At 46.0% G+C, this 23,444-nt stretch overlaps 1 protein-coding gene across 2 annotated transcripts; it reads right to left on the reverse strand.

Annotated features, from left to right (window-relative positions):
* Positions 1-696: 696 nt before the first annotated feature.
* Positions 697-19,718, reverse strand: GET1 (guided entry of tail-anchored proteins factor 1). Of its 2 annotated transcripts, none has more exons than XM_022552837.3 (5): positions 19,509-19,708; positions 10,187-10,352; positions 8,925-8,992; positions 7,590-7,704; positions 697-5,820 (listed from the first exon to the last, which is right to left on the reverse strand). In XM_022552837.3, exons 1-5 carry the CDS (start codon positions 19,608-19,610, stop codon positions 5,747-5,749), a joined length of 525 nt encoding a protein of 174 aa, XP_022408545.1. In that variant the 5' UTR covers positions 19,611-19,708; the 3' UTR covers positions 697-5,746. The 2 variants fall into 2 exon arrangements, with proteins under 2 accessions (XP_022408545.1, XP_022408543.1); XM_022552835.3 differs by lacking the exon at positions 697-5,820 and adding an exon at positions 5,827-7,459 and having other exon boundaries at positions 19,509-19,718.
* Between the last annotated feature and the right edge of the window lie 3,726 nt (positions 19,719-23,444).

Consider the following 23,444-nt stretch of genomic DNA (forward strand, 5'->3'; position numbering starts at 1 on the left):
TCGTGAACTGGTAAACAGTAAGTAAATGGTTTTCCTGAGTTCTGTGAGCTGCTCTAGCAAATTAATCGAAGCTGAGGAGGGGGTCGTGGGAACCTCTGAGTTCTAGCTGGTCGTTCAGAAGCACAGGTGACAACCTGGACTTGGGGCTGGCATCTGAACTGGGGGGGAAGGGGAAGGGGGAGGAGGGCAGTCTTGTGGGACTGAGCCCTCAACCTGTGGGATCTGATGCCATCTCCAGGTAAAAGAGTATCAGAACTGAGTTAAACTGTTGAACACCCAGCTGGTGTCCCAGAGAACTGCTTGTTATGGGGTAAAACCCATACGCATTTGGTGATCGGAAGTGTCAGGGGTCAAGTATTCTGTGTGTGTTGTAAAGGGGACAGAGGAGAAACGCAGGAGGAGGAAAGAACTGTAGGTTCTCCTAAAACAACAAATAAGGAGGAAAAAGAAAACAGGAAAGTGGAACGAATACAAACAAAAGTAAAAGTACAAAATAATATGACATAAATCCAAATATATCAGTAATTTCAATAAGTGTAAATGGGCTATATGTTCTAATTAAAAGACAATGTAGATTGGATTTTTAAAATACAGCCATGTGCTCTTTATACACATATCTAAGCCACTGAGATACAGAAAGTCAAAGGGTGAGAAAAGGTCTGCCAGGCAAATACCATCCAAATGAAAGTTGGTGTAAAAAAAAAAAAAAAAAGACCTGAAGGCAAAAATTATTGCTAGAGATAACACAGGTTACTATAACACAACAAAGAGTTCAATCCACCAGGAAGCTGTATGAGTTCTAAACATGCATACATTTAACAATAACTTAAAAACATAAAGCAAAATTGACATAACTACAAGTCTGCATCATAATGGCAGACTTTTATATACCTTTCTCAGTAATGGATGGCTCAGGAAATAAAAGAACAGCAGTAAAGATAAAGATTTGAATAAGACAACTGGTAAGCCTGACCTAATGGACATATACAGAAGCCATACCCCAAAACTTTAAAACTTGTATTTTCCACCACCTACAGAGTATTTACAAAAATTCTATCCCAATATATTTGAAAGTTGAAAAGAAATGGATAAATCCCTACCCTGACATGCCTAATATGACTCAAGAAGAAATATAAAACTGAATAACCCCAGAATCACTATTAAGACACTGAAATCAGTAGTTAAAAATCTTCCAATAAAAATAAGAGAAAACCCAAGCAAGTTTTTACGAGCAAGTTCATCATATATTCAAAGAATAAATAATTCAGATCTTAAGCAATCTAGTCCAGAATATAGAAGGAGGAACACTCTCCAACCCATTCTTATGAGGCTTGCAGAACCTTGATACCAAACCAGATAAGGAAAAAGGCAGTAATTCCACACTCATCATTTCTACTCAGCATCATACCAAACATCCCAGCCAGAGCAATTAGGCAAAAAAGAAATAAAAGGCATTAATTGGAAAGGAAGAAGTAAAACTACCTATATTCACAGATTACATGATTTTTACATGGAAAATCCTATGGAATCCACTAAAAAACTGTTGAATTGCTAAATGAGTTCTGAAGGTTACATAAAACAAGATCAATGTACAAAAATCAACTTCTATACACTTGTAACAATCTGAAATGAAATTTTAAAACAATCCCATTTATAATAGCTTCAAAACAAGAGATGTGGGACTTCCCTGGTGGCACAGTGGTTAAGAATCCGCCTGGCCAATGCAGGGGACACAGGTTCGATCCTTGGTCCGGAAGATCCCACGTGCTGCGGAGCAACTAAGCCCATGGGCCACAGCTACTGAGGCTGTGCTCCAGAGCCCATGAGCCACAACTACTGAGCCCGGTGCTGCAACTACTGAAGCCCGTGCTCCGCAACGAGAAGCCACTGCAATAAGAATCCCACGCACTGCAACCAAGAGTAACCCCCGCTCGCCGCAGCAACAAAGACCCAAAACAGTAATGAAAACCCAATGCAGCCAAAAATAAATAAATAAAATAAATTTATAAAAAAATTTTTTAAATAGTGACATGTTTAAAAATTAAAAAAAAAAAAGATTGAACTCAGCAGCAAGACTCAGTATTCTGAGTGTTGAAAGAGGGATGCATACACTTTACATTCCAAACATGCAGGCAGAAAAGCTGACCCACACAAACAATAGTGAACCCAGAGAGAAAATGAACCGTCTGCCCTGCGATCCACATGGTGTGCAAACCAACTACACACAGAGCTTTAAATCTTGTGACACCACCAAAAGGCTCTGTCATGAAGGACTTGTAAGAAAACAGCACCCTAGAAAATTTCCCTGTTAACTGGTAACCCCCCAACTATGAAAATGTACTCCCTGTAAAAGGTATACGTGGCCCTAGTGGAAAACCATTACGTGTGTTTTTTTTCAAGTTAAATATCCCTGGGTACTGACTTAACACGCTGGGAGGGGTATAAAAAGGTCTAAGGAACAGTCTCTGGCCTAAAGGCACTTGCAGCATCGACAGAAAACCCTTTATCACAAAAGTATCTAAAACATAAGAAATAAAAACACACAATAGACACAAGTCAATACAAAATTAGTTGACAGAGCAGTCATATTGATATTACTTAAGATGTTATGACGAGAAAGGGAAGAAAAAAGAAATCACTATTACCTAAAGTGGTCAGAGAAGGCTTAAAGGTCCAATAAAATATAAATAGATTGGACAGGAGAGGCCAGTGTGCACACCACACGCATGCACACGTGCACGCACACACACGCACACACACACACAGAGCCCCCCCACACACAGAGCTATGTATGTGTAAGAAAAACCATGGGAGGCCACAAAGTCTGGCCAGGTCGGGGAAGAGGAAACTAGTTGAGCTAGCATTCCACCCACTTGCACTGGCAACAGAAGAACTGTATTAACCCCATACAAAAATGACTGTGGGTTTGTACATAAAGATTTCCCTGCTTGACTCACCATAAATATAAAGCAAACAAAATTGGCATGATGAGAGCTTTAGATGTATTTTTTTAATATATATTTATTTATTTTATTTTATTTTTGGCTGCATTGGGTCGTCGTTGCTGCGCGCGGGCTTTCTCTAGTTGCGGTGAGCGGGGTCTACTCTTTGTTGTGGTGCGTGGGCTTCTCATTGCGGTGGCTTCTCTTGTTGCGGAGCATAGACTCTAGGCACGTGGGCTCAGTAGTTGTGGCTCGCGGGCTCTAGAGCGCAGGCTCAGTAGGTGTGGCGCACGGGCTTAGTTGCTCCGCGGCATGTGGGATCTTCCAGACCAGGGATCGGATCCGTGTCCCCTGCACTGGCAGGCAGATTCTCAACCACTGCACCACCAGGGAAGCCCACTTTAGATGTATTTTAAATCAAACATATGTCTATTCTCACATGAATCTATAAACTATACCCAGTAATTTTAAATAGAAACACAAAACCTACAGGTATCCATAAAATTTTAGAAAAGAGCAAAAAGCACAAATGTTAACACCAGTCGTCCCACTTCTGTGGAATCACAGGAGACTTTGCTTCCTCACTCCTTTTCTGTACTTTCCAGGTAGGATTTAAAAAAAAAAAAAGCAAACAGTTTTTGTGGGGTTTTTTTTTAGGTATTACTTTTTTTTTTTTTTTTGGTACGCGGGCCTCTCACTGCTGTGGCCTCTCCCATTGCAGAGCACAGGCTCCAGACGCACAGGCTCCGCGGCCATGGCTCACGGGCCCAGCCACTCCGCAGCAGGCGGACTCTCAACCACTGCGCCACCAGGGAAGCCCTAGGTATTACTTTTTAAAAGCTATTTTAAAAGCACGTACATCGATATTCATAAATGTATGGAATACCATGGGAAGAATCATAAAGAAACTAGTAATAGTGGAAAAATGGGTGACACGACAGTAGAAGGTCAGAAGATGTACTTCCATCAAATCCCTTTCTGTATCTTTTGAATTCAGTGCCACGTTTACTACCTATTTAAAAACAAACACCAGGGATTTCCCACTGCAGAGGGCACAGGTTTGATCCCTGGTCAGGGACCTAAGATCCCCCACAAGCCACTGCACAGCCAAAAATAAATAAATAAATAAATAATAAAAACACACACCATTTTTCAAAAACCACAAGAATGTGAAATGTGACGGACATTTAAATTCCCCTTATTTCATCTTCACAAACTATTAATGTATGTGGAAAGAGTGAACAGCTGTGAATTATAAATCTTTTCCTCTAGCCTCAATAAAATCTGTCAAAAATCTTGCAGTATTAATTGCAAGAACATATCCTTAGGAGATAAATACGGGTCTTGTCAGGGAGACTTTCACCAATTAGTGATCCCAGCATGGTCCACAGTGCGCGTACCTGGCCACCCGACTGTTGACTGTGTGACCTGCCATTCACGCCACAGCTCACGAATCACGTAGGGCCTGCGGCCTCGAAGGGGCCCAAGACCCCGAAGCTTCCTTCTGCTGCTATCATGTCCTCGGCAGGTCATCTGCTCATCCTCTGTGGCTAAAACGTACCTGTGAGGTGACTGGATGCTGGACACTGGTGTTTGCGGTAAATACAGCTGTACTCCCAGTTCTGCATCCTCTCCCCGAGCTGCAACAGCCTGGGGCCGGGTGAGTCTGAGTGATGAGGGGAACCCAAAACCCACTCTGTGACCACCAACTAAAGCAGCACAGTGCTCCGTCTCTACGCAGCTCGATTACCAGAAGTAATAACGAACTTACTATCACACCGTCAGGGAACACAAGGATCCAAAAGTGATCTTTTAAACACTCGTGCTAGAAGTTCGCTTCACAGGGCTGTGGCCCACTTAGTGATCGTTTCAGGCCCTCTGCAACCGATCGGTCATAGCAAGTAAGTGGCCGTAAGGAAGGAAGTCACACAAGCACTTGCAAGATTGTAATTAGAAAAAAGTGTTTTTAAAAATACTGAGCAGAATTATACTTGACGGGGCAAACATGTAGCCGTTGAAATTAACTTAATCAGGCTTCCCAGTTTGTTTTTTAAGTTTGTTCCATTCTACAGAGCATAAATATTAAATGCTTTAAAAATACCCTTCATTAGAAATACATTAAATATAAAACACACAGTTCAAACACAAAACAATGCATTATGGGCTCATGAATACATTTATAAAACACAGTAATGAAAAGTTAACAGCTTCAAATAAGTGGATAATACCATCCAAAGGCTTGCCCAACAAATGACATTTTAGGAAGGAAAAAGCACAAGCAATGTCAATTAGTGTTATTCTCCCGGTAGTACAGCATGAGATTAAAAAACAAATTTTCAAATTCTAGTAGTAGTATTAAAATTAAGTTACTTTCTAATCTGGATTAAAAATAGCACAAAGTCTTTAAAGTACTTAAGTTATTAGAAAAGTTTGACTTTCCAGTTGGCAATGTGACCTTTAAAATACGCCGAGAGTGCAAATCACAAGTAACAACATGTAGCCCATAATGTCACACACTTCTTATCACAAGTCTGGTGCCATGCTGGCTGGTACACACGAGACTGGCCTCCACGACTCACAACAAATGTACAAAACTGTGATTCTTCTAAGAATCTCAACATGAAGTCCAAGAACAAACACGTTCAACAACAACAACTAACCTGTGGCTTGTGTTTCCTTTTTTAAACAAACAAGCAAACAAAAATAAACAAAACAAAAAACAATAAAACAGTATAAATCAGATTTGTAATCTCCTCAGTGAAAATTCGTTTTTGAAAGTGCTGTAGCCAAATTCATCTTCTTTTTCAGCTGAAAGGGTGAAGCACAATGGCCACAACTTTGTTACAGACTAAAATCCAACAGGTAATTCCAACACCACCTAAAAATAAAGAAATTCAACATGAGAGCATGCCAGGAGTTCCGCCCACACTTCCTGCCTCTGCTACCTCTGACTTCTAGGAAATAGAGCACTTCAGTCCTTTCTGAGTAGTGTTGGGCTAACATCAAGTTTGTGTTTCCTGGGTTCAAATTGATCACTTTTTTGGGCGGGGGCTGCTCTGGGTCTTCGCTGCTGCACGCAGGCTTTCTCTAGTTGTGGCGAGCGGGGGCTACTCTTTGGTTGCGGCGCGCGGGCTTCTCATTGCGGCGGCTTCTCTTGTTGCGGAGCACGGGCTCTAGGTGCGCATGGGCTTCAGTAGTTGTGGCACGCAGGCTTCAGTAGTTGTGGCTCTCAGGCTCTAGAGCGTGGGCTCAGTAGTTGTGGCTCTCAGGCTCTAGAGCGCAGGCTAGTAGTTGTGGCGCACGGGCTTAGCTGCTCCGTGGCATGTGGGATCCTCCCAGACCAGGGCTCGAACCCGTGTCCCCTGCATTGGCAGGCAGATTCTTAACCACTGCGCCCCCAGGGAAGCCCACAGCCTTTCTACTGATTCACAGAGCTGCCTTCTTTACTAAGCAGGAACTACTCAAAACAACAAACAATGATTTGAATTTATCTTTCCTGCCAGAGGGATGTGCATCATTATTTATGATATTAATAGACTGTAAGACCACCCTGTCAGATGATCTGTTTTTCCCTTCCCACCAAAGCATTACAAGCACGAAGGAATGTTTACCCATACCTTTCTTGCCCCACTGATGCTGAGAGACAGGAAGAGAGGCCACAAGATGCCCGGAAGGGTGGCCTCTGGCTCCTCGGCTCAGCAACACTGAGAGCCACCAGCTACAACAATCCTGGCTGGGTCCGGGAAGAGGGAGGGGGAGGGGAAGGAAGGGGCCTGGCTAAATTGGAAATCTTTGACACGGTCATCCCTTTGACTTAGCAATTCACCTCCAGCATGATCACAAATCACAACCAAAGACTGGCTGACCAGGATGTGTACTGCAGCATCATCTCTACAGCAAAAACTGGGGACTTAAATAAATATCCTTTAACAGGGAAATTAGTAAATTATGACACATCCAAATGAAGAACAGCTATTCAAAATTCCTTAATAAAGAAATTTATTAAGCTGCCCTCTCAGCACAGCCAGCAGCATGTCCGTCTCTACTCTGAAGAAATTTACTGATGTGGAAAAAGGCTTACATAATAAGAGGGGTAAAAAATTGTATGTGCCAGATAACCTTAACCATACAAAAATAAATAGAAGACTGGAAAAAATATACTACAATGTTAAGAGCGGTTCTCCACAGCTACAGAGTCTTTTTAAAAGTTTTTTATTATATTTCTAATCATTCTACGATGACATGTACTAATTTTAACACCCAAAAGAAATTCTTTCAGAAGTCAAAGAATGGCCAATAGCAGGCAATGCTAAGAGGGGCTAAGCATAGCGTGAATTGAAAAGGAGTCACAGAATTTGGGAACCAGAGGTGATGTTTCAATAAACGGGGTATCAGACCCCAGGTATTGGGCTTGGATCACAGAGGCAGGCTTGGGTTGAACTGTAGCCCTGCTACTTCACATTTCGGTGACACTGGACACGTAAGTTCTCTAGACGTCAGCTCCTTTGCTGCAAGCCCTGTGTGAGGCGGAGACGCAGAGCTCTCACTGTGGGCGTCAGGCTGAGCTCAGCTGACCGAACCTCCCGCCACACGCCCCTAGGTCAACCTGGCCACGCTCTCCCACCGCGTCTGCCAGCGCCCGCGTACCTGCCACTCCAGTGGGAAATGCTACCAGGCGATCTAGTGGAGTTATCCACCTACTCGGCACCACGGCCACAGGGACAGAGTAGTACGTCCAGATGAGTGTGACCATCAGGGCAGCCTGCAAAGACATGGCTGGTGAGTGGAAACATCCCGCCAGGCACACAACCGATCACCACGGAAGACGAGGAAACATGGAAAAAAACCAAGGAAACTCTCCAAATCGGTGACCTCAAACCCTACCCATCCAGTCCTCACAGCCAGCATATACACACTATCAAATTAGCTGATAGAGTAACCAAGGTCTCCCCCAGCGTAAGTGTTCTTTCCTCACTGAGCACCTCCTCTAAGCAGCCAGCTTACGCTAACTACACCTCATCAGTGACAAAAGTGATCTCACGCCTCTCAGATCCTTGAAAAACTAGCTACCGCTCTCAGCCACACACCCAAGTGCAGAGGTGAGCCCTCTGCGAGGTTAAGTGGCGGGACTAGAAGCGCTGCCTGCCCTCTCCTCCTTTCCCAGCAGCGCTCGGGCAGCTGTCTTCCATCCCCTTCGTGGCCTTGAACGTGCCACTCGAGCGATCGGACCTCAGAGCGCGGCTGGCTCAACTCCTCTCCCTGTGAAACCGCTCTCGCACCAAAGTGACAACGCCTCAGGATCAATGTCCTCAAACAAACCCAAACTACCTGGGCTTTGGGGAGCTGGGCGCAAATCTTTTCCCCCAGGAAAGATCACACATAGGACTGAAACTCGGAGACCGTTTACAGCAGCCACTAAGTGTGCAAGCGGCACTTCCACACCCTCGGCTGAAGGAAGCAGCAGCAAACGGAACAAGTAAACATCCCCCAGGTAAGAAAGTTGGGAATCAAAGGTCTTGGACTGACGTGAGAATGACGTGTTCCCTGCCTGAGAGCAGACATCTACACATCACCTACACGTCTGCACAGCAGGTGACAAGCAACGGCCACAGTCACTGACCACCTTAGAAAATACAATGTCTAAATAAGCTCTCTCACTCCATACACCCCCGGGCTCCCAACACTGCACTGAAACAAAGGCAAAATGAAAGAACTCCAGAGAAGCGCATCTGCTAAAAAATCCCAACATTTAACAACTCTAAAAGACAAAGGCTAAAAGAGACTAAGAGAAACAAAGCCTTCATTTTAGTCTAACATAGAAATTCACAGAGTGTTCAGAGTTACACGCTAGCAGGACCACATGGCACAGCAGCTGTAAGTGGAAAAGCCTGAATTCCCAGGCCCGGATTCTGGGCCACATGGTTCTGGAGGACAGTCCGTTACCAACTTCAATGACCCCAGGGGACAGAATAGGACACTTACTTGCAATATGTAGAAAGCAACACTTATAACCCATTTTATCTTGGCCAACTGAGCTGTCCGTGCTTTCACTGAAAGGAAAAACAGGATGAAATGGTATCAGTCCTTAAAAAAAATGAAGAAGATATTCAAGCACACAGAAATGTTATTTCTTCTCATAAACTATTTTCTAACTATGTATGTAACATCTGCTCAATATACTTAGAAAAGCGAGTTCCCTGATGGTCCAGTGGTTGGGACCCTGCACTCTCACTGCCGAGGGCCTGGGTTTGATCCCTGGTTGGGGAGCTAGGATCCCACAAGCTGCGCAGTACAGCCAAAAAGCAAACAAACAAAATACACACACACACACACACACACACACACACACACACTTAGAAAATATAAAATAGAATTTCTTAGAAGTCATCCACTGTGCCGTTATTTAAAATAGAATCACCCACAGATTATGAGATTTGAAGCTTTAATTTTAAAAACTCTTAAAGCTATTCATCTAAATCAGAGGTTCTTTTACGAGGCACTTACCAACGGGACTACCTTTTTCTTCCTGGATTTCCCAGACCACACAGCACACTAATCCATAAGTGGAAGTCAGGTCTGTCTCAGGCCTGGGCAGGCCCCTGTGCATGTTTTACTAGCCATGCACTCTCTCAGCACACAAGCTGACCTCCTATCCATCAGAGGAGACTGTTAGGAACGGTGGCAAACATAAAGCTGAGTAAGACCTGATCCCCAGCCTGAGGTCTACACTTGGATAAGGACACTGCTGGGCATTTTTTAGAGCATTCACAAAAGCTCCTGGGAATCCACCATGAGATTTTTCTAGGCTTCTCTCAGAAAAGTGTTGAATTTGAAAATGTCAACCTACAGAGAATGAAGAAAATCAAAGATGTTAGAGGTTTCTGTGTGGTTGCGTGTTTTTTTTTTTGTTCTTTTTCTTTTTTTTTGGCCATGACTCTCGGCTTGCGGGATCCTAGTTCCCGGACCAGGGATCGAACCCGGGCCCACAGCAGTGAAAGTGCCGAGTCCTAACAACTAGATCACAAGGGAAGTCCCCAGGCTTCTGTGTTTAGAAAGCAAAGGTTCACCAGCAAATAAGGAGAAAGTAACAATTATTATAACTGGGTCTCTTCTAGACAACTTAAAAGTCTCTGTCAGCATCAGAACCTCAAAGATCAAAGCACATGTGCCGTGCCTCTTTCTATAAAGATTTCTCTGTTAATCAGCTCGTACGAAGCTCCCCACGCTACACACGAGAACAGTACCGTGAGTCTTGAGCTTATCAGTCATCTTGTTGATCTTCCTCTCCAGCCTGGCGTATCTGGCAAACTCGTCCATCATGCTGACGGTGGAGAGCTCCTGCTTCATGCCCTGGATCTCTGCTCGCATCTGTGACTCCTGCTTCACGTCCTTCTGCAGCACCCTGGACATCTGGTGGAGGTGGCAGCCGGGATCAGCCTTCTCCCCCACCCCCTCCCCCATCCGCTTGCTGCCTCCTGCAGCTGGGCACGCTGCCCTTTACCCCCACGGCCAGGCTCTGCTGCCCGGTCCCGGTCCTGCTGCCCCCGACCACAGAAACGAAAACTCCCCCCAACCCCACCCCGCCCCGTGAGTCTTTATTCAATTACGTTTTTCCTTCTGCAGATATGCCCACGGACTGCTACAGCACAAATGTATGTATCCTTCACTTTTACTGCAAAATTGTGATTACAGGGTGAAAACTGATTCCATCCCCAGAGCTTCATTCAGGTGACAAGGACTGTGCACGCCCCTCATTCCTGTAGAATTCTGTGCTAAATTAGGTGGGCCGAGTAAGGGGAGTGCCGGCGGTCAGGGATGAAGCGGTGGCAGGTGAAGAGGGCATTCCCGCAGAGGGGCTGCCTGGCGTGAGAGTTGGGGTCCCACAGCAGGAGGGGCACACGTGACAAGAGGAGGTGGTGGTGGAGGCCGAGGGCGAGTTACAAAGGATTGCACAAGTCACGGACACCTACTGAGGATACTATGAGCCAGTTTTCTCACTGTGAGAAAAGGGAGTGAGAAACATGCATCGGGAGAGAACCAGAATAAATCCCGTGGGACTGGATGAGAACTGGAGGCACAGGTGTGACCTCGTGGTTTTCCATAGATACACAGACAGATGAAATAACAGACGTAAATGTTTGTGAAGAGGAGCCTCTGACCGCCAGGCCCCACGTGGGACACGACCGGCCCAGGCACCCTCCTGGCCGCCCGGACAGTGGAGGGGACCCAAGTGTGAGGGCAGCTGCCCGCACCGTCCCCAGACGCCCCCCCACAGACACACACATCGGCCAGGACACCGCCAGCGGCCCGGGCTACACATGCAGTGGCTGCCAGGTAGCGCCCAACAACCCACCGGGACAGGTGAAGGTCCCAGGAGAGCGAGGGGAGAGCAAGGGGACCACACTCGCACCAGCGCGGGGAGGTCCACGGGCGACCTCGTAGGGGACTGAGAATTCCTCAGGGACTGACCCGGAGTAATGAGTGTACCTCCCCAAATCAACGCCCACGGTACCTGGTGAGATGCAAAGAGAACACAGCATCCTTTATGTGACATCCTCGCCAAACACTGGACAAAGATGTCCACAGGAGGCCACTGTGCAAAGTCACTGCCCTGCGACATTCAGAAATGTCATCCTCGCAATTCAAGGCAAGACCAAGACTCCTTCTAGACTGAAGAGACATGACAAGTATGTGCTATACATGGTGCTGACTGGGGTCCTTCTGCTACAAAGGACGTCACTGGGACGAGGAAACCCTGAACGTGACGGGAGGATTGTACCTGACAGCTGTACTGCGGCCAAGGCCACTGTTTATACACTAATGTACTGGGGAAAGAGGGCACTCGGGTTGACAACTTACTTTCAAATGGTTCAGGAAACAAAACCAGCTCTTTCTAATGAATGGATAACTTTTTTTGCACGTTTGTGTTTGTTTCACATTCTTAAAAATATATTAATAAAGATACATTAATAAACTATATTAATATATTTCCCTGTACTGGTACATAGCTGGTGCACAATAAATCAGTCTGTTCCTCTAGCCCCTGATCCCCCCTGCCTGGTGCACAGCAGGGTGACCCTTCAGTTCGAGCTGGCCAAGGACATACACTCTAGCCAGATCCACCCTAGGGCAGAAAACAGGAATGCACCAAATTATCTTTAAAAATCACAGAATCATCTTAAAGAGCAAGGAGTTCATAGATGCTGCTTAAACTTTGTAAATCAAGAAACAGGGGCAGGGACTTCCCTGGCGATCCAGTGGTTAAGACTCTGCGCTTCCATTGCAGGGGGCGTGGGTTCGATCCCTGGTCCGGGAACTAAGATTCCCGAATGCCATGTGAAACAGTGAGGCACAGCCAAAAATTCAAATAAAGGTGTATTTTTTTTTAATTTGATTTTAAAAAAACAGGTGCAGGGTGGGGAAAGGACTTTCAGAGGTGATGGAGATATTCTTTACCTTGATTGTTTCAGTGGTTACCCTGATTAAGTGTGCCAAAAACTCATCAAACTGCCCATGTACAAGAAGTGAATTTCACTGAATGCAAATTACACATCAATAAACCTGACTCTTAAAACTAGGATTTAGGGCTTCCCTGGTGGCGCAGTGGTTGAGAGTCCGCCTGCCGATGCAGGGGACGTGGGTTCGTGCCCCGGTCCGGGAAGATCCCACATGCCGCGCAGCGGCTGGGCCCGTGAGCCATGGCCGCTGAGCCTGCGCGTCCGGAGCCTGTGCTCCGCAACAGGAGAGGCCACAACAGTGAGAAGCCCGCATACCGCAACAAAAAAAAAAGAAAAAACTAGGATTTAAAAAGAAATAGAGGGGGAACTTCCCTGGTGGCGCAGTGGTTAAGAATCTGCCTGCCAATGCAGGCAACACAGGTTCGAGCCCTGGTCCAGGAAGATCCCACATGCCGCAGAGCAACTAAGCCCATGTGCCATAACTACTGAGCCTGCGCTCTAGAGCCCCCGAGCCACAACTACTGAGCCCGTGAACCACAACTACCAAAGCCCACGCGCCTAGAGCTCATGCTCCGCAAAAAGAGAAGCCACCACATGAGAAGCCCTCGCACAGCAACAAAGACCCAACACAGCCAAAAATAAATTAGAAAAAAAAAAAGAAATAGAGGGGCAAACACATTACGTACATAGCATTATAGAGAATACAGGCTGTGCTTCACAGATTTTTTTAATCGAAGGCTTGTAGCAACCCTGCATCAACCAAGTTTATCGGCACCATTTTTCCAACAGTATTTGCTCATTTCACGTCTCTGTGTTACATTCTGGTAGTTCTCATAATATTTCAAACTTTATTATTATTGTTATATTTGTTATGGTGTTCTTTGATTAGTGATTTTTTTTTTTAGGCCACACCACGGGGCTTGCGGGATCTTAGTTCCTGGACCAGGGATCGAATTCCAGCCCTCAGCGGTGAAACGGCAGAGTCCTAACCACTGGATCAGCAGGGTATTCCCTGATTAGTCATCTGTGATGTTACTGCTACAACTCACTAAAGGCTCAGATGATGGTTAGCATTTTTTAGCAATAAACAATTTTTTAATTAAGGCATGTACACTTCTTTTTACACAATGCTATGCTATTGCACACTTAATAGACTCTAGTGTAAACGTAACTTTTTTATGCACTGGGAAGCCAGAAACTGCATGTGACTCACTTTACTTCGATATTCACTTTATTGCAGTAGCCTGGAACCAAACCCACAATATTTCCAAGGTACGCTGTACATAAAACAATTAAAAACTGGAAAGGCCAAAAATGGTTACTCAGGAGTGGAAAGTGAGCGAGGGCAGGAGAATAAACTTGAGGGGAACTGAAGAGATTTGTGGTTAAAATTAGGAAATGCAGCGCTTGAAGAAAAAATGAATATATTACAAGTAAAAAAAAAGAAAATTTGGAAGTGTTTAAGTTTGCAAATAGGTACCAACATTAATCCAAGACCTCCTCACAAATAACTGTTAAAATATACTAGAATTATGAATTGAAATGTAAGATTTAAGGAGATTTGAATTTTTAAAATGTTCTTAATATTAATTTTTTTAAATATTTATTTTTTTGGCTGCGCCAGGTCTTGGTTGCGGCATGTGGGATCCAGTTCCCCAACCAGGGATCGAACCTGGGCCCCCTACACTGGGAGCACGGAGCCCTAGCCACTGGACCACCAGGTTAAGTCCCAATATTAATTTTTAAAACATAAACATCTGGGGCTTCCCTGGTGGCACAGTGGTTAAGAATCCACCTGCCAACGCAGGGGACACGGGTTTGAGCCCTGGTCCAGGAAGATCCCACATGCCACGCAGCAACTAAGCCAGTGCGCCACAACTACTGAGCCTGCACTCAAGAGCCTGCGAGCCACAACTACTGAGCCAGCGCACCACAACTACTGAGCCCGCGCGCTTAGAGCCCGTGCTCCGCAACAAGAGGAGCCACCACAATGAGAAGCCCGCGCACGGCAACGAAGACCCAAAGCAGCCAAAAATAAATAAATAAAATAAATAAATTTTAAAAATATATATCTTAAGTCCTTTTTTTTTTTAATTTCTATCAGGTTTTTAATTTGTTTTTTTGGGCTGCGTTGGGTCTGCGTTGCTGCATGCGCACTTTCTCTAGTTGCAGCGAGCGGGGGCCACTCTTCCTTGCAGGGTACGGGCTTCTCATTGCGGTGGCTTCTTCTGTTGTGGACCACGGGCTCTAGGCGCGCAGGCTTCAGTAGTCTCTTAACCGCTGTGCCACCAGGGAAGTCCCCTGAAGTTTTTATGTACTCAAAGGTGTATTAAATCTCCCACTTGACAGAAGCTGATAAACTGTGTAGGGTATGGTTTTTCAAAGATCTGGAGATGGGTCCACAAGTAATTCTAAAGCAGAAAAGAAAATAAGTTTTTAAAGATCAGTGAGGGAATTCCCCAGAGGTCCAGTGGTTAGGGCTTGGCACTTTCACTGCCTGCTGCCCAGGATCAAATCCTGGTCAGGGAACTGAGATCCCGCAAGCCATCAATCAATAAACAAACAAACAAACAAAATTTGCTTATCATAAAAAAAAATCCGGTGGGAGAATCTGGAGAGAAAACAAGGGCAGAACCAATCCTTTGCTTCTCTTGTCCCCAGACGCTGGCCCTCTGCCTGTGTGAGATCACAGCGTCCTCCTCAGTCACCCTCTGATCCTGTCCAAGTTGGACACTCCCTCTGCCAACAAAATGCCAGGACTTGCGGTGGCACTGGGGTTGTTCAAATCCTCACTCCCCCACTCAATGGCTGGACCAGTCCCATCTGAAAATCGTGCCCGACGACATTTACAGCCCAAAGGCTCCTCCCTCCCGAACACAGCAGGCATCCCTGGGAATGGCGGCTCAGGCGTGTCCCTAACATCGCAGGGAGAGCCCTCACCCCGGGAAGGGCCCAAGGCCCAGAACAACCCCACATGCCCCTCAGCCAGGACCGGCCAAGTCGGGCCCACTCCTCGCAGCCCTGGTCCCCGGCACGGGGGAGTCCGCATCCGCCAGGCCGCACCTGCTCGTGCGCACTCAACCCCCCTCGCCGCCTCTGTCACCTCCTCAAACAGCATTTGGGGCTCATGCTGGTCCACAGCAAGAACTCTCTAGGCGACCGTGCTCCCTGGAAACGGGGAGGGTCTCAGCAAGGCCCGCAGCGGCAGGCCCTGCAGTGTCCACCCCTCACCTCAGTGGCCCAGGCCCCTAAAGAGAAAAGGGAAGCGGCCCCTTTTTTAGTGCAGCAAGTTAAGTGATTTTGAAGTTGTCAAACACAAAAGTGGCGGCCAGTCCCACACACCAAGTCCCAGAGGACAGCCTGCGCTGCACCCATGCTCAAGGTCTGCAAAGCAGGGGGTCTGTGAGGAAGGGGCCCCTGGCGCCTGAGCACCGCACGCGGCTCTCGGGGACCCGCAGGCAGCCCTCCGGCGCGTAGGTCCTGGGGCGCCTGCACAGGGCACGCGCCTCGCCCGGACCCTCACCCCTCCCTCCGCCACACCAGTCCTAGGGCGCCTGCGCAGTGCACGCATCTCTCCGCAACCCGCAGGCCGCCCTCCAGCGCATCGGCCCTGGCACGCCTGCGCAGGGCACATGGCTAACTAGGCGATCGCCCCGCCCTCGGCCACGCCAGTCCTGGGCCCCGGGGCGCCTGCACAGCGCGCCTCCGGCCACGGAGGGGGGCGCTCCGCAAGGTGGTCTTTGTCCCCTCTGCCTCCGCCTTTGGTTGTGCTGGATTGCAAATGCGTCCTGTGGCTGGAAAGGAAACATGAAAGAACTCGCAGGAAAATTCTAACCAAGTCAACGCCGAGGACTGGGCATCCTTACCCAGGCACCCAGCCCCCACCCCAGTATTTGGCTGAGGTCCCATCCCAGGACCTTGCAGCACTCTGCTGGGAGAGGACTTCTTGAACTTGAGAGACTTCCTCAAGGGCCTCTCCTGACTAATGGGAAGGTGCGCCCCTTCCCTGCTCTGGCTGAAGGGAAGAAGCTTCGGAAACCCTGGAAGGAAGGCTACAGTCTGAGGTGCAGGGGACATGGCCCGTTCCCAGTCAAACTGATCCTCACTGGAGTCTTTCCCACGTGCATCCTCAGATCAGCGCCTGTGATGGGGCAGCCTGTAAGTGTCGAGAAGCAGCAGCATTTTACCCTACACGGGACCAGCGTGTTCCTTACAGCTTTTCACTGACCCTCAACACAAACCATATCTCTTTATTACTTTTCCCTGTTTGAACACCAGCAACTGTACTCAGCCAGGATAATGTTATCCTTCTGAACCTGGCTAACAATTCTGACAGTGTTACAAGCAAGGGAAAACGGGTCTAAGAAGGCTAACTGGTTGGAGGTTAGAGAGGTTACACAGCCGGTAGGATGCAGCAAAGGACGTGACACAGGTCCAAGGACAAACCCAGTGCTCATTCACCTGAACGACAAACAGCCACCCTGATAAGGCACAAACCTCGTGCATGTGTAGACTGCAGCAGTAACTTCTTACGAGAGTGTGCTAGCTGCAGGACACAGGTTTGGTGAAAGCTTGGTGAAGGAGCCAGAGGTGATGACAGTTCTTATTTACAGCCACTGCCGCATCCCAAACACTCTCCTCCTTCCCCCTCAGCTTATGAGAAACTAGGAACAATTCACAGAGGAATACAAAACCAACACAGCCTCTTTCAGCAATTGAGGTTAGTTTTGCGTGTGTGGTTCCAATATAAGGTGAGATGAGATGGGGTACATAGGAAGAATCGAAGTGATACTGCAAGTAAGATGGGCAGGCAACCCACAGAATGGGAGAAGATGTTTGCAAATCATATATCTGATAAGGAGCTAATATCCAGACTATATAAAGAACTCCTAACTTAACCACAAAAACGCAGCCACTCACACTGGATGTGGGCCTCCAGAGAGTGCCCTTCCCCTAGGGACAGCTCCTGCAGCCCCATTAGAAAAGGGGCCACAGACCTGAACAGACTGTTTTTCAAAGATATACAGATGGCCAATAAGCAAATGTTCAACATAACTAATCATTAGGAAAATGCAAATCAAAACCACAAAGAGAAGCCACTTTGCATCCATTAGGATGGCTATTATCCAGAAAGGAAAAATAATAACTAAAAATAACAAGTGTTGGAGAATGTAGAGAAAATGGAACACTTGTGCATTGCTGGTGAGAATTTACATGATGCAGCCACTGTGGAAAACAGTACAGCAGTTTCTCAAAAAAATTAAAAACAGAATTACCATATGATCCAGCAATTCCACTTCTGGGTATTTACCCAAAAGAACTGAAAGCAGAGATTTGAATAAACACTCATACACGAATGTTCTAGCAGCATCATTCACAATGGTCAAAAGGCAGAAACAATCCAAATGTCCATCAAAAGATGAATGAACAAACAAAATGTGGTATATACATACAGTGGAATATTGTTCAGCCTTATAAAGGACAGAAATCCTAACACAGGCTGCAACAGGGATGAACCCTAAGGACATTATGCTGAGTGAAATAAGCCAGACATAAAAGGACAAATATTATATGATTTCACTTATATGAGGTGCCTAGAAGAGTCAGATTCATAGAGACGGAAAGTAAAATGGTGGTTGCCAGGGACTGGGGGAAGGGGCATGTGGATAACGCCCCATGTTTACCTGGGACAGAGTCTCAGTTTAGGAAGCTGCAGTTCTGGAGACGAAGGGTGATGAACAGTTGCACAACAATGTGAATGTACTCAATACCACTGAACTGTATACCTAAAAATGGTTAAAATGGTAAATTTTATGTTATGTATATTTTACCACAATTTTTAAAAAATAAGAAAAAAGAAAAGTGGGCTGGGGCCTACTCTTCAAGGGTCTTTTATGCAATGCTGAGTACTTTGGACACCATCTTAAAGACAAGGAAACATCAGGAAATATTCCCAACGGGGGATGGGATTAAGAGAGAATTGGCTCAGGACAACTTGGGTGATAAGGTCCTAGAATAGAGTTTTACACAAAACAGGCACCCAATGGATACCAGTAGAGTAGAACAAAAAGAAGTAGAAACCCTGTCTAGTCTTATATACCCCACCACCACCACCAATTTATACCAGGAGAGAAAAGCAGAACTGACTTCCCAGGACACTGGTACAGTGTGTGCACCCCATCTTTGAGTCTCGGCCTAAGTCAGACAGCCCCTCACTCCCACTGTCGGCCTACAGAGGGCGCCCTTCCGCGGAGAACAGCTCCTCACCTTCTCCACACACACCTCCCATCAAATATGCCACCAAACCCCCTATTCACGCTCCAACAGGCAGAGGGGCAGACCTCAGAGAATCACACACCAAGGATCAAACCTCCACCCCAGCAATCACTAGCTGGATGTCTTAGGACAACTACTAGACTCTGAGTCAAACACACCTCCTCTGGGAGGTACAGGAAGATGGCATGACAGTCACAGCAACCGTGGCGACTGGACACGAGGAAATTACTCATGAGGGACAAAACGCCCCGCAGAGAGTGCTCCCAAGTGCCCGTCGCTCCTCTGGGTACAGGAAACATCACAGAGCACTGGGATTCTAAGTCTACACTGTCTCCAACCCCTCCCGCCCCAAGAATGGGGGCCCCTGCATCCTGAGACCCGTCCCCAGGGACCCTGCACAGCTGCACTTCACGCGAGAAGGCGAGACTTCCCGGAGCCCCGGACGCCGTGCTGCAGGCACTGGCCCTCCCCACGCCCCCACCCCAGCAGCCTGAGGCTGCTCGACGCCCCCAGGAACCAGAGAATAACGGAAATGAGTGCGGCTGGCAGAAGGGCACTGAGAACTCCAGACCGCTGCCACGCGAAAACGTGGCCAAGCATTATCAGGCTCTTTTTTTTCTCCCCAAGAATCCAGAAAACCGGATATGGGGGTAAAGCGTTGCGACTTGACGCAAGCGACTCACTCAAAAACATCTTAAAACACAGGACGGCCCAACCAAGACGCCTCTGCAGGCCGAATCCGGCCGTCGGGCGGCCAGTTTGAGACCCCTGTGTCTACGGCACGCTGGGGCGGCGACCCCACCGGCCCCTGGAAGGCCAGATAGCCACTTACGAAGGAGGAGAAGGACGGGAGGAGGATCCTGAGTACATTGCACCCAAATACGAAGCTGAGCACCAGCAGCCAAGCCCAGCGGTCGGCCTCGGCCGCGCTCATCTCGGAGGCTCACGGCGCCGCCAGCTCGGCTAAAACAGCTCCACCTGGGACCAAGCCGGAGGCCGGGCGTGCGCAGTGAGCCCAGCGGCCCCGCCGCCGCGCCTGCGCACTGCGCCGCACTCGGGGAGGCGGGGCCGTCTCTTGCTCCGGGCTCTGGTTAACGCCAGCCTTGCCCTTGGCCTTCCCGGCTTCCGTAGACTTCTCGGACCCGCCCCACCACCCCGCGGAACCTGTTTTCCAGATTCGGCCTCCACCAAGTCTCTGGTTTTGTTGTATCTGCAAGCCACTTGTGTGGTTATGTAATTAATACTTTCTTTAAACTGACTCACCTTTATTCCTAAATACATGTATTTTTAAATAAACCTTTCCGTAAATAGAAGCCTACGGTAATGATAGTAGCAAGTAACCGTAAAAAGAAAAACGTTTTGTAAGTAGTTTTTAGTAAGTAGTGTTTACATTTCAAAGCTAAACATTGTAATAAATCTAAGTAATTTACAAAACTGCATACCTGAGGTCCTGCTTACATTCAGCCTGTAATAAAGTAGCCTACATTTATGGGAAGATGAGGTTTTACAGCGAAAGAATCCTAACTCACAGTTATGTGTAGTAGGTAAAGCCTCTTCTGCCCTGGTTGGAGTCTGAGAACTAATTCCCAATCAGAATGAATCGAGGAGCTGTGGTTCTACAAATTTCTGATTAAAGAAAACATGTGAAGCGAAACTATTCGATAGCGGTAGAGGGAATTATTTCCATGGAGAGGTTTCTTGGCCGGTAGGTGATGCTGAACTGACCAAAACAAAAGACAGGCTTGGAGCCTGCTTCTGCTCCATAGCCTTCCCCTCCAGCTGGACCATCCAAGGCAGCCTGGCTGCTAGCTCCTCTACCCACTAAAGGTTTGGAAGGATTGGAAGTAGAAACCACCTCGTGAAAAGCGACAGCAGATCCTCTGGCCTCCATCTCCCGGCCCCCAGTCTCTGCTTTTCAGGCGGAAGAGGAGAGCATCGCCTGCTCCCCACCCGTACCACACCCCATCCCAGTGCCACATCCCCGCAGGAGGAGGATCACCAATTCCTGGTGAGACGAGAATTTGACAGAAAACCCTGGAGAATGTCCTGGACTGTACAACAGTGGTAGGAGAGGACCAGCAGTACCTGGCCAGTGTGAACAACTCAGCTCTCTCCTATTGCTCCATCTGGGCAGCTCTTCAGAAGTGCGCTAACAATTAAAGGCTGCCAACACCATCCGAGTACCACACTAGGCCGTCAAGTTAAAAAGAAAAAAGTATCCGTCCCATAGAAAATAAAGACTGTGATAATGTCACAAATGGATTTCAGTCCAGAGCAAGACTGGCAGAAAATACTAACACCATTGGGGGTTTTCATCAAACCATTTCTTGTTCAGAACAAACAGGCCTTGGAACCTCTAACATAATACAACAATTCCTCTTCATAGGACTTCAGAGAATGTGTTTAGCAAGCCCTATATCAGTGACTTTTATGTTGATTTTAAACCAATCACGACTGAGATTGGAGAAATGAGTACTCTAACAGAGACCAACTCTCCGTCAGAGACTCAGAGGAGTGTCAGCAGGGACCAGAGACGTGCCCAGAACTGAGCGATTTAGGGCCAGTGACTGAGGGTGGCCCACCTGAGGCAGAGTCTTCTCAAGACAGGCACACCCAGAAGGCAACACTGAAATGCAAAGTGAAAATGAGATTGCCTCGACTATTCCCAAAACAGGGAAAACAGAGGGGACAAAGAGAAGAAACAATTTAGCAGGAACTGAATTTACCTCTTCTTAGCTTTGCCCGCTTGGTTTTGCTAAATGAAAATGATGATGATCACATACCAGGTTGAATCAAAGAACAGACTGACAATCTTTCCACCGGGAACTAGGGGTACCTCAATATTCAGAGTAACTTAGGTAAAATCTGCGGTGTTTATTTCAGTAACGGGCTGTCACAAACTAAGCACAGACAGATACCTCACTTGCACAAATTTTATAGCCAGCATATTGCTCAGTGGCTGTCAGAGGACTGGACATGTCTATATGTTGGCAGCCAGTTTTAGGTCCAAGATAGCTAACGATGAATGAAGTATTAGGATCTCTTGGAAAACTGTATTTTAACGTAGTTGAGTATTCAAGCATTCTTGTGTGTGTGTGTGTGTGTGTGTGTGTGTGTGTGTGTGGAAGTAATCAGAGAGGAAAATATCATAGATTGTAATTCAAGCTATTTTGTTGTTTTTTAAACTTGTTAAACTTGTTGAACTAGTTTTTAAAAAGCATTTCTGCAAAATTTTCAAATGCAAATGTTAAATATCTTTAAAAGCAGCGAGGTTATTGCCTGACGGTGGTCAAACAACATTGTGAATGTACTGAATGCCACTGGACTCTATGCTTTAAAATGGTTAATTCACGTCATGTGGATTTCACCTCAATTTAAGAAAAATATTGCTACAGCCAAATAACCTTTAAAATGTTTTTATTTTTGTCTCTTTGTTATGCTAAGCCCTTCTGAATATGCAAAATTCAACAGGTTAAAAGTTAATCTTCTTATTGTTATTAGTGCAATAAATTTCACTTAGACCTCAAATTCTCACAGGCTTTTACTATGTCCAGAAATTTATCCCTAAATAAAACTGTCATTAGCTTTTTCTTTTTAAAAAATTATTCTAAAATAATTTCAAACTGAGGAAAATTACAAAAAATATAAATGGTATCAAGAACACCCAGTACCCTTTTTTTATATTCACCTACTTTAACATTAACATTTTAGCCCATTTGCTTTATCTCTTTCAAAATATCACTAAGAATATTCCCTTATATAATCACAGTACATTCATCAACTTCAGTGAAGTTGACATTGATACAATACTTTAATCTGCCATTTGTGTTCGTTCCAGTTTTGTCAGTTGACTGAATAATGTCCTGTGTAACATTTTCCCTCCATTACAAGATCTAGCCCAGGGTCAGGCATTGCATTTAATTAACATGTCTCTTTGGCCTCCTTTAATCTGGACCATTTCCATAGCCTTGCTTTGTCTTTTATTACATTAACATTTTGGAAGAATTCGAGTACAGTTCCTCTACATTCTCACCAATACTCACATGGTCAGTCTTTTAAATCTTAGTCATTCTAGTAGGTGTGTAGTTGCATCTCACTATAGTTTTTTGCTATATTTGCATTTCCCTAGTGACTACTAATATTGAGCAGGTTTTTACATGCCTATTTGTCATTCTTATATCTTCCTTGATGAAGTATCTGTTCAAATCTTTTGCCCCCTTTTTTTACTGAGTTGTTTATTTTCTTAGTATAGAGCTTTGAGTTCATTCTGAACACAAGTCCTCTCTTTGGTATATCCTTTACAAATATTTTCTCAGTCTGTGGTTTATCGTTTCATTCTTTTAGAGGTGTCTTTTGAGGAGTAGATTTTAAACTATAGTAACAGAAAGTTAATCTGCCTGGGGCTGAGGATGTGATCAAGATTGGCTGAGAAAGGACAGCAGAGATTTTTTTCCAGGTGATTTGCATGTTCTAAAACTGGATAGTGGTGATGATTGCACAACTGTGTAGATTTACTAAGAATCATTGAATTTTACACTTAAGGCAGGTGAGTTTTATGCAGTGGGTTTTTACCACAATTAAAATTTTTTTAATTTTAAAAATTAAAAAAATGTTTAATTTAAAGGGATTAAAGGCTTCTGTGTCTCAGACACTTTACTAACTGCAGGATATAATATTTTTAAATAGAATATTGATTTATTTTCAATAAATTTATTTGTTTTTGGCTGCAATGGGTCTTCATTGCTGCACACAGGCTTTCTCTAGTTGT

The sequence above is a fragment of the Delphinapterus leucas genome, chromosome 4, assembly GCF_059928025.1.
Source record: "Delphinapterus leucas isolate spDelLeu-1000000601 "Yukka" chromosome 4, BTC_Dleu_Yukka2, whole genome shotgun sequence".
NCBI lineage: Eukaryota > Metazoa > Chordata > Mammalia > Artiodactyla > Monodontidae > Delphinapterus > Delphinapterus leucas.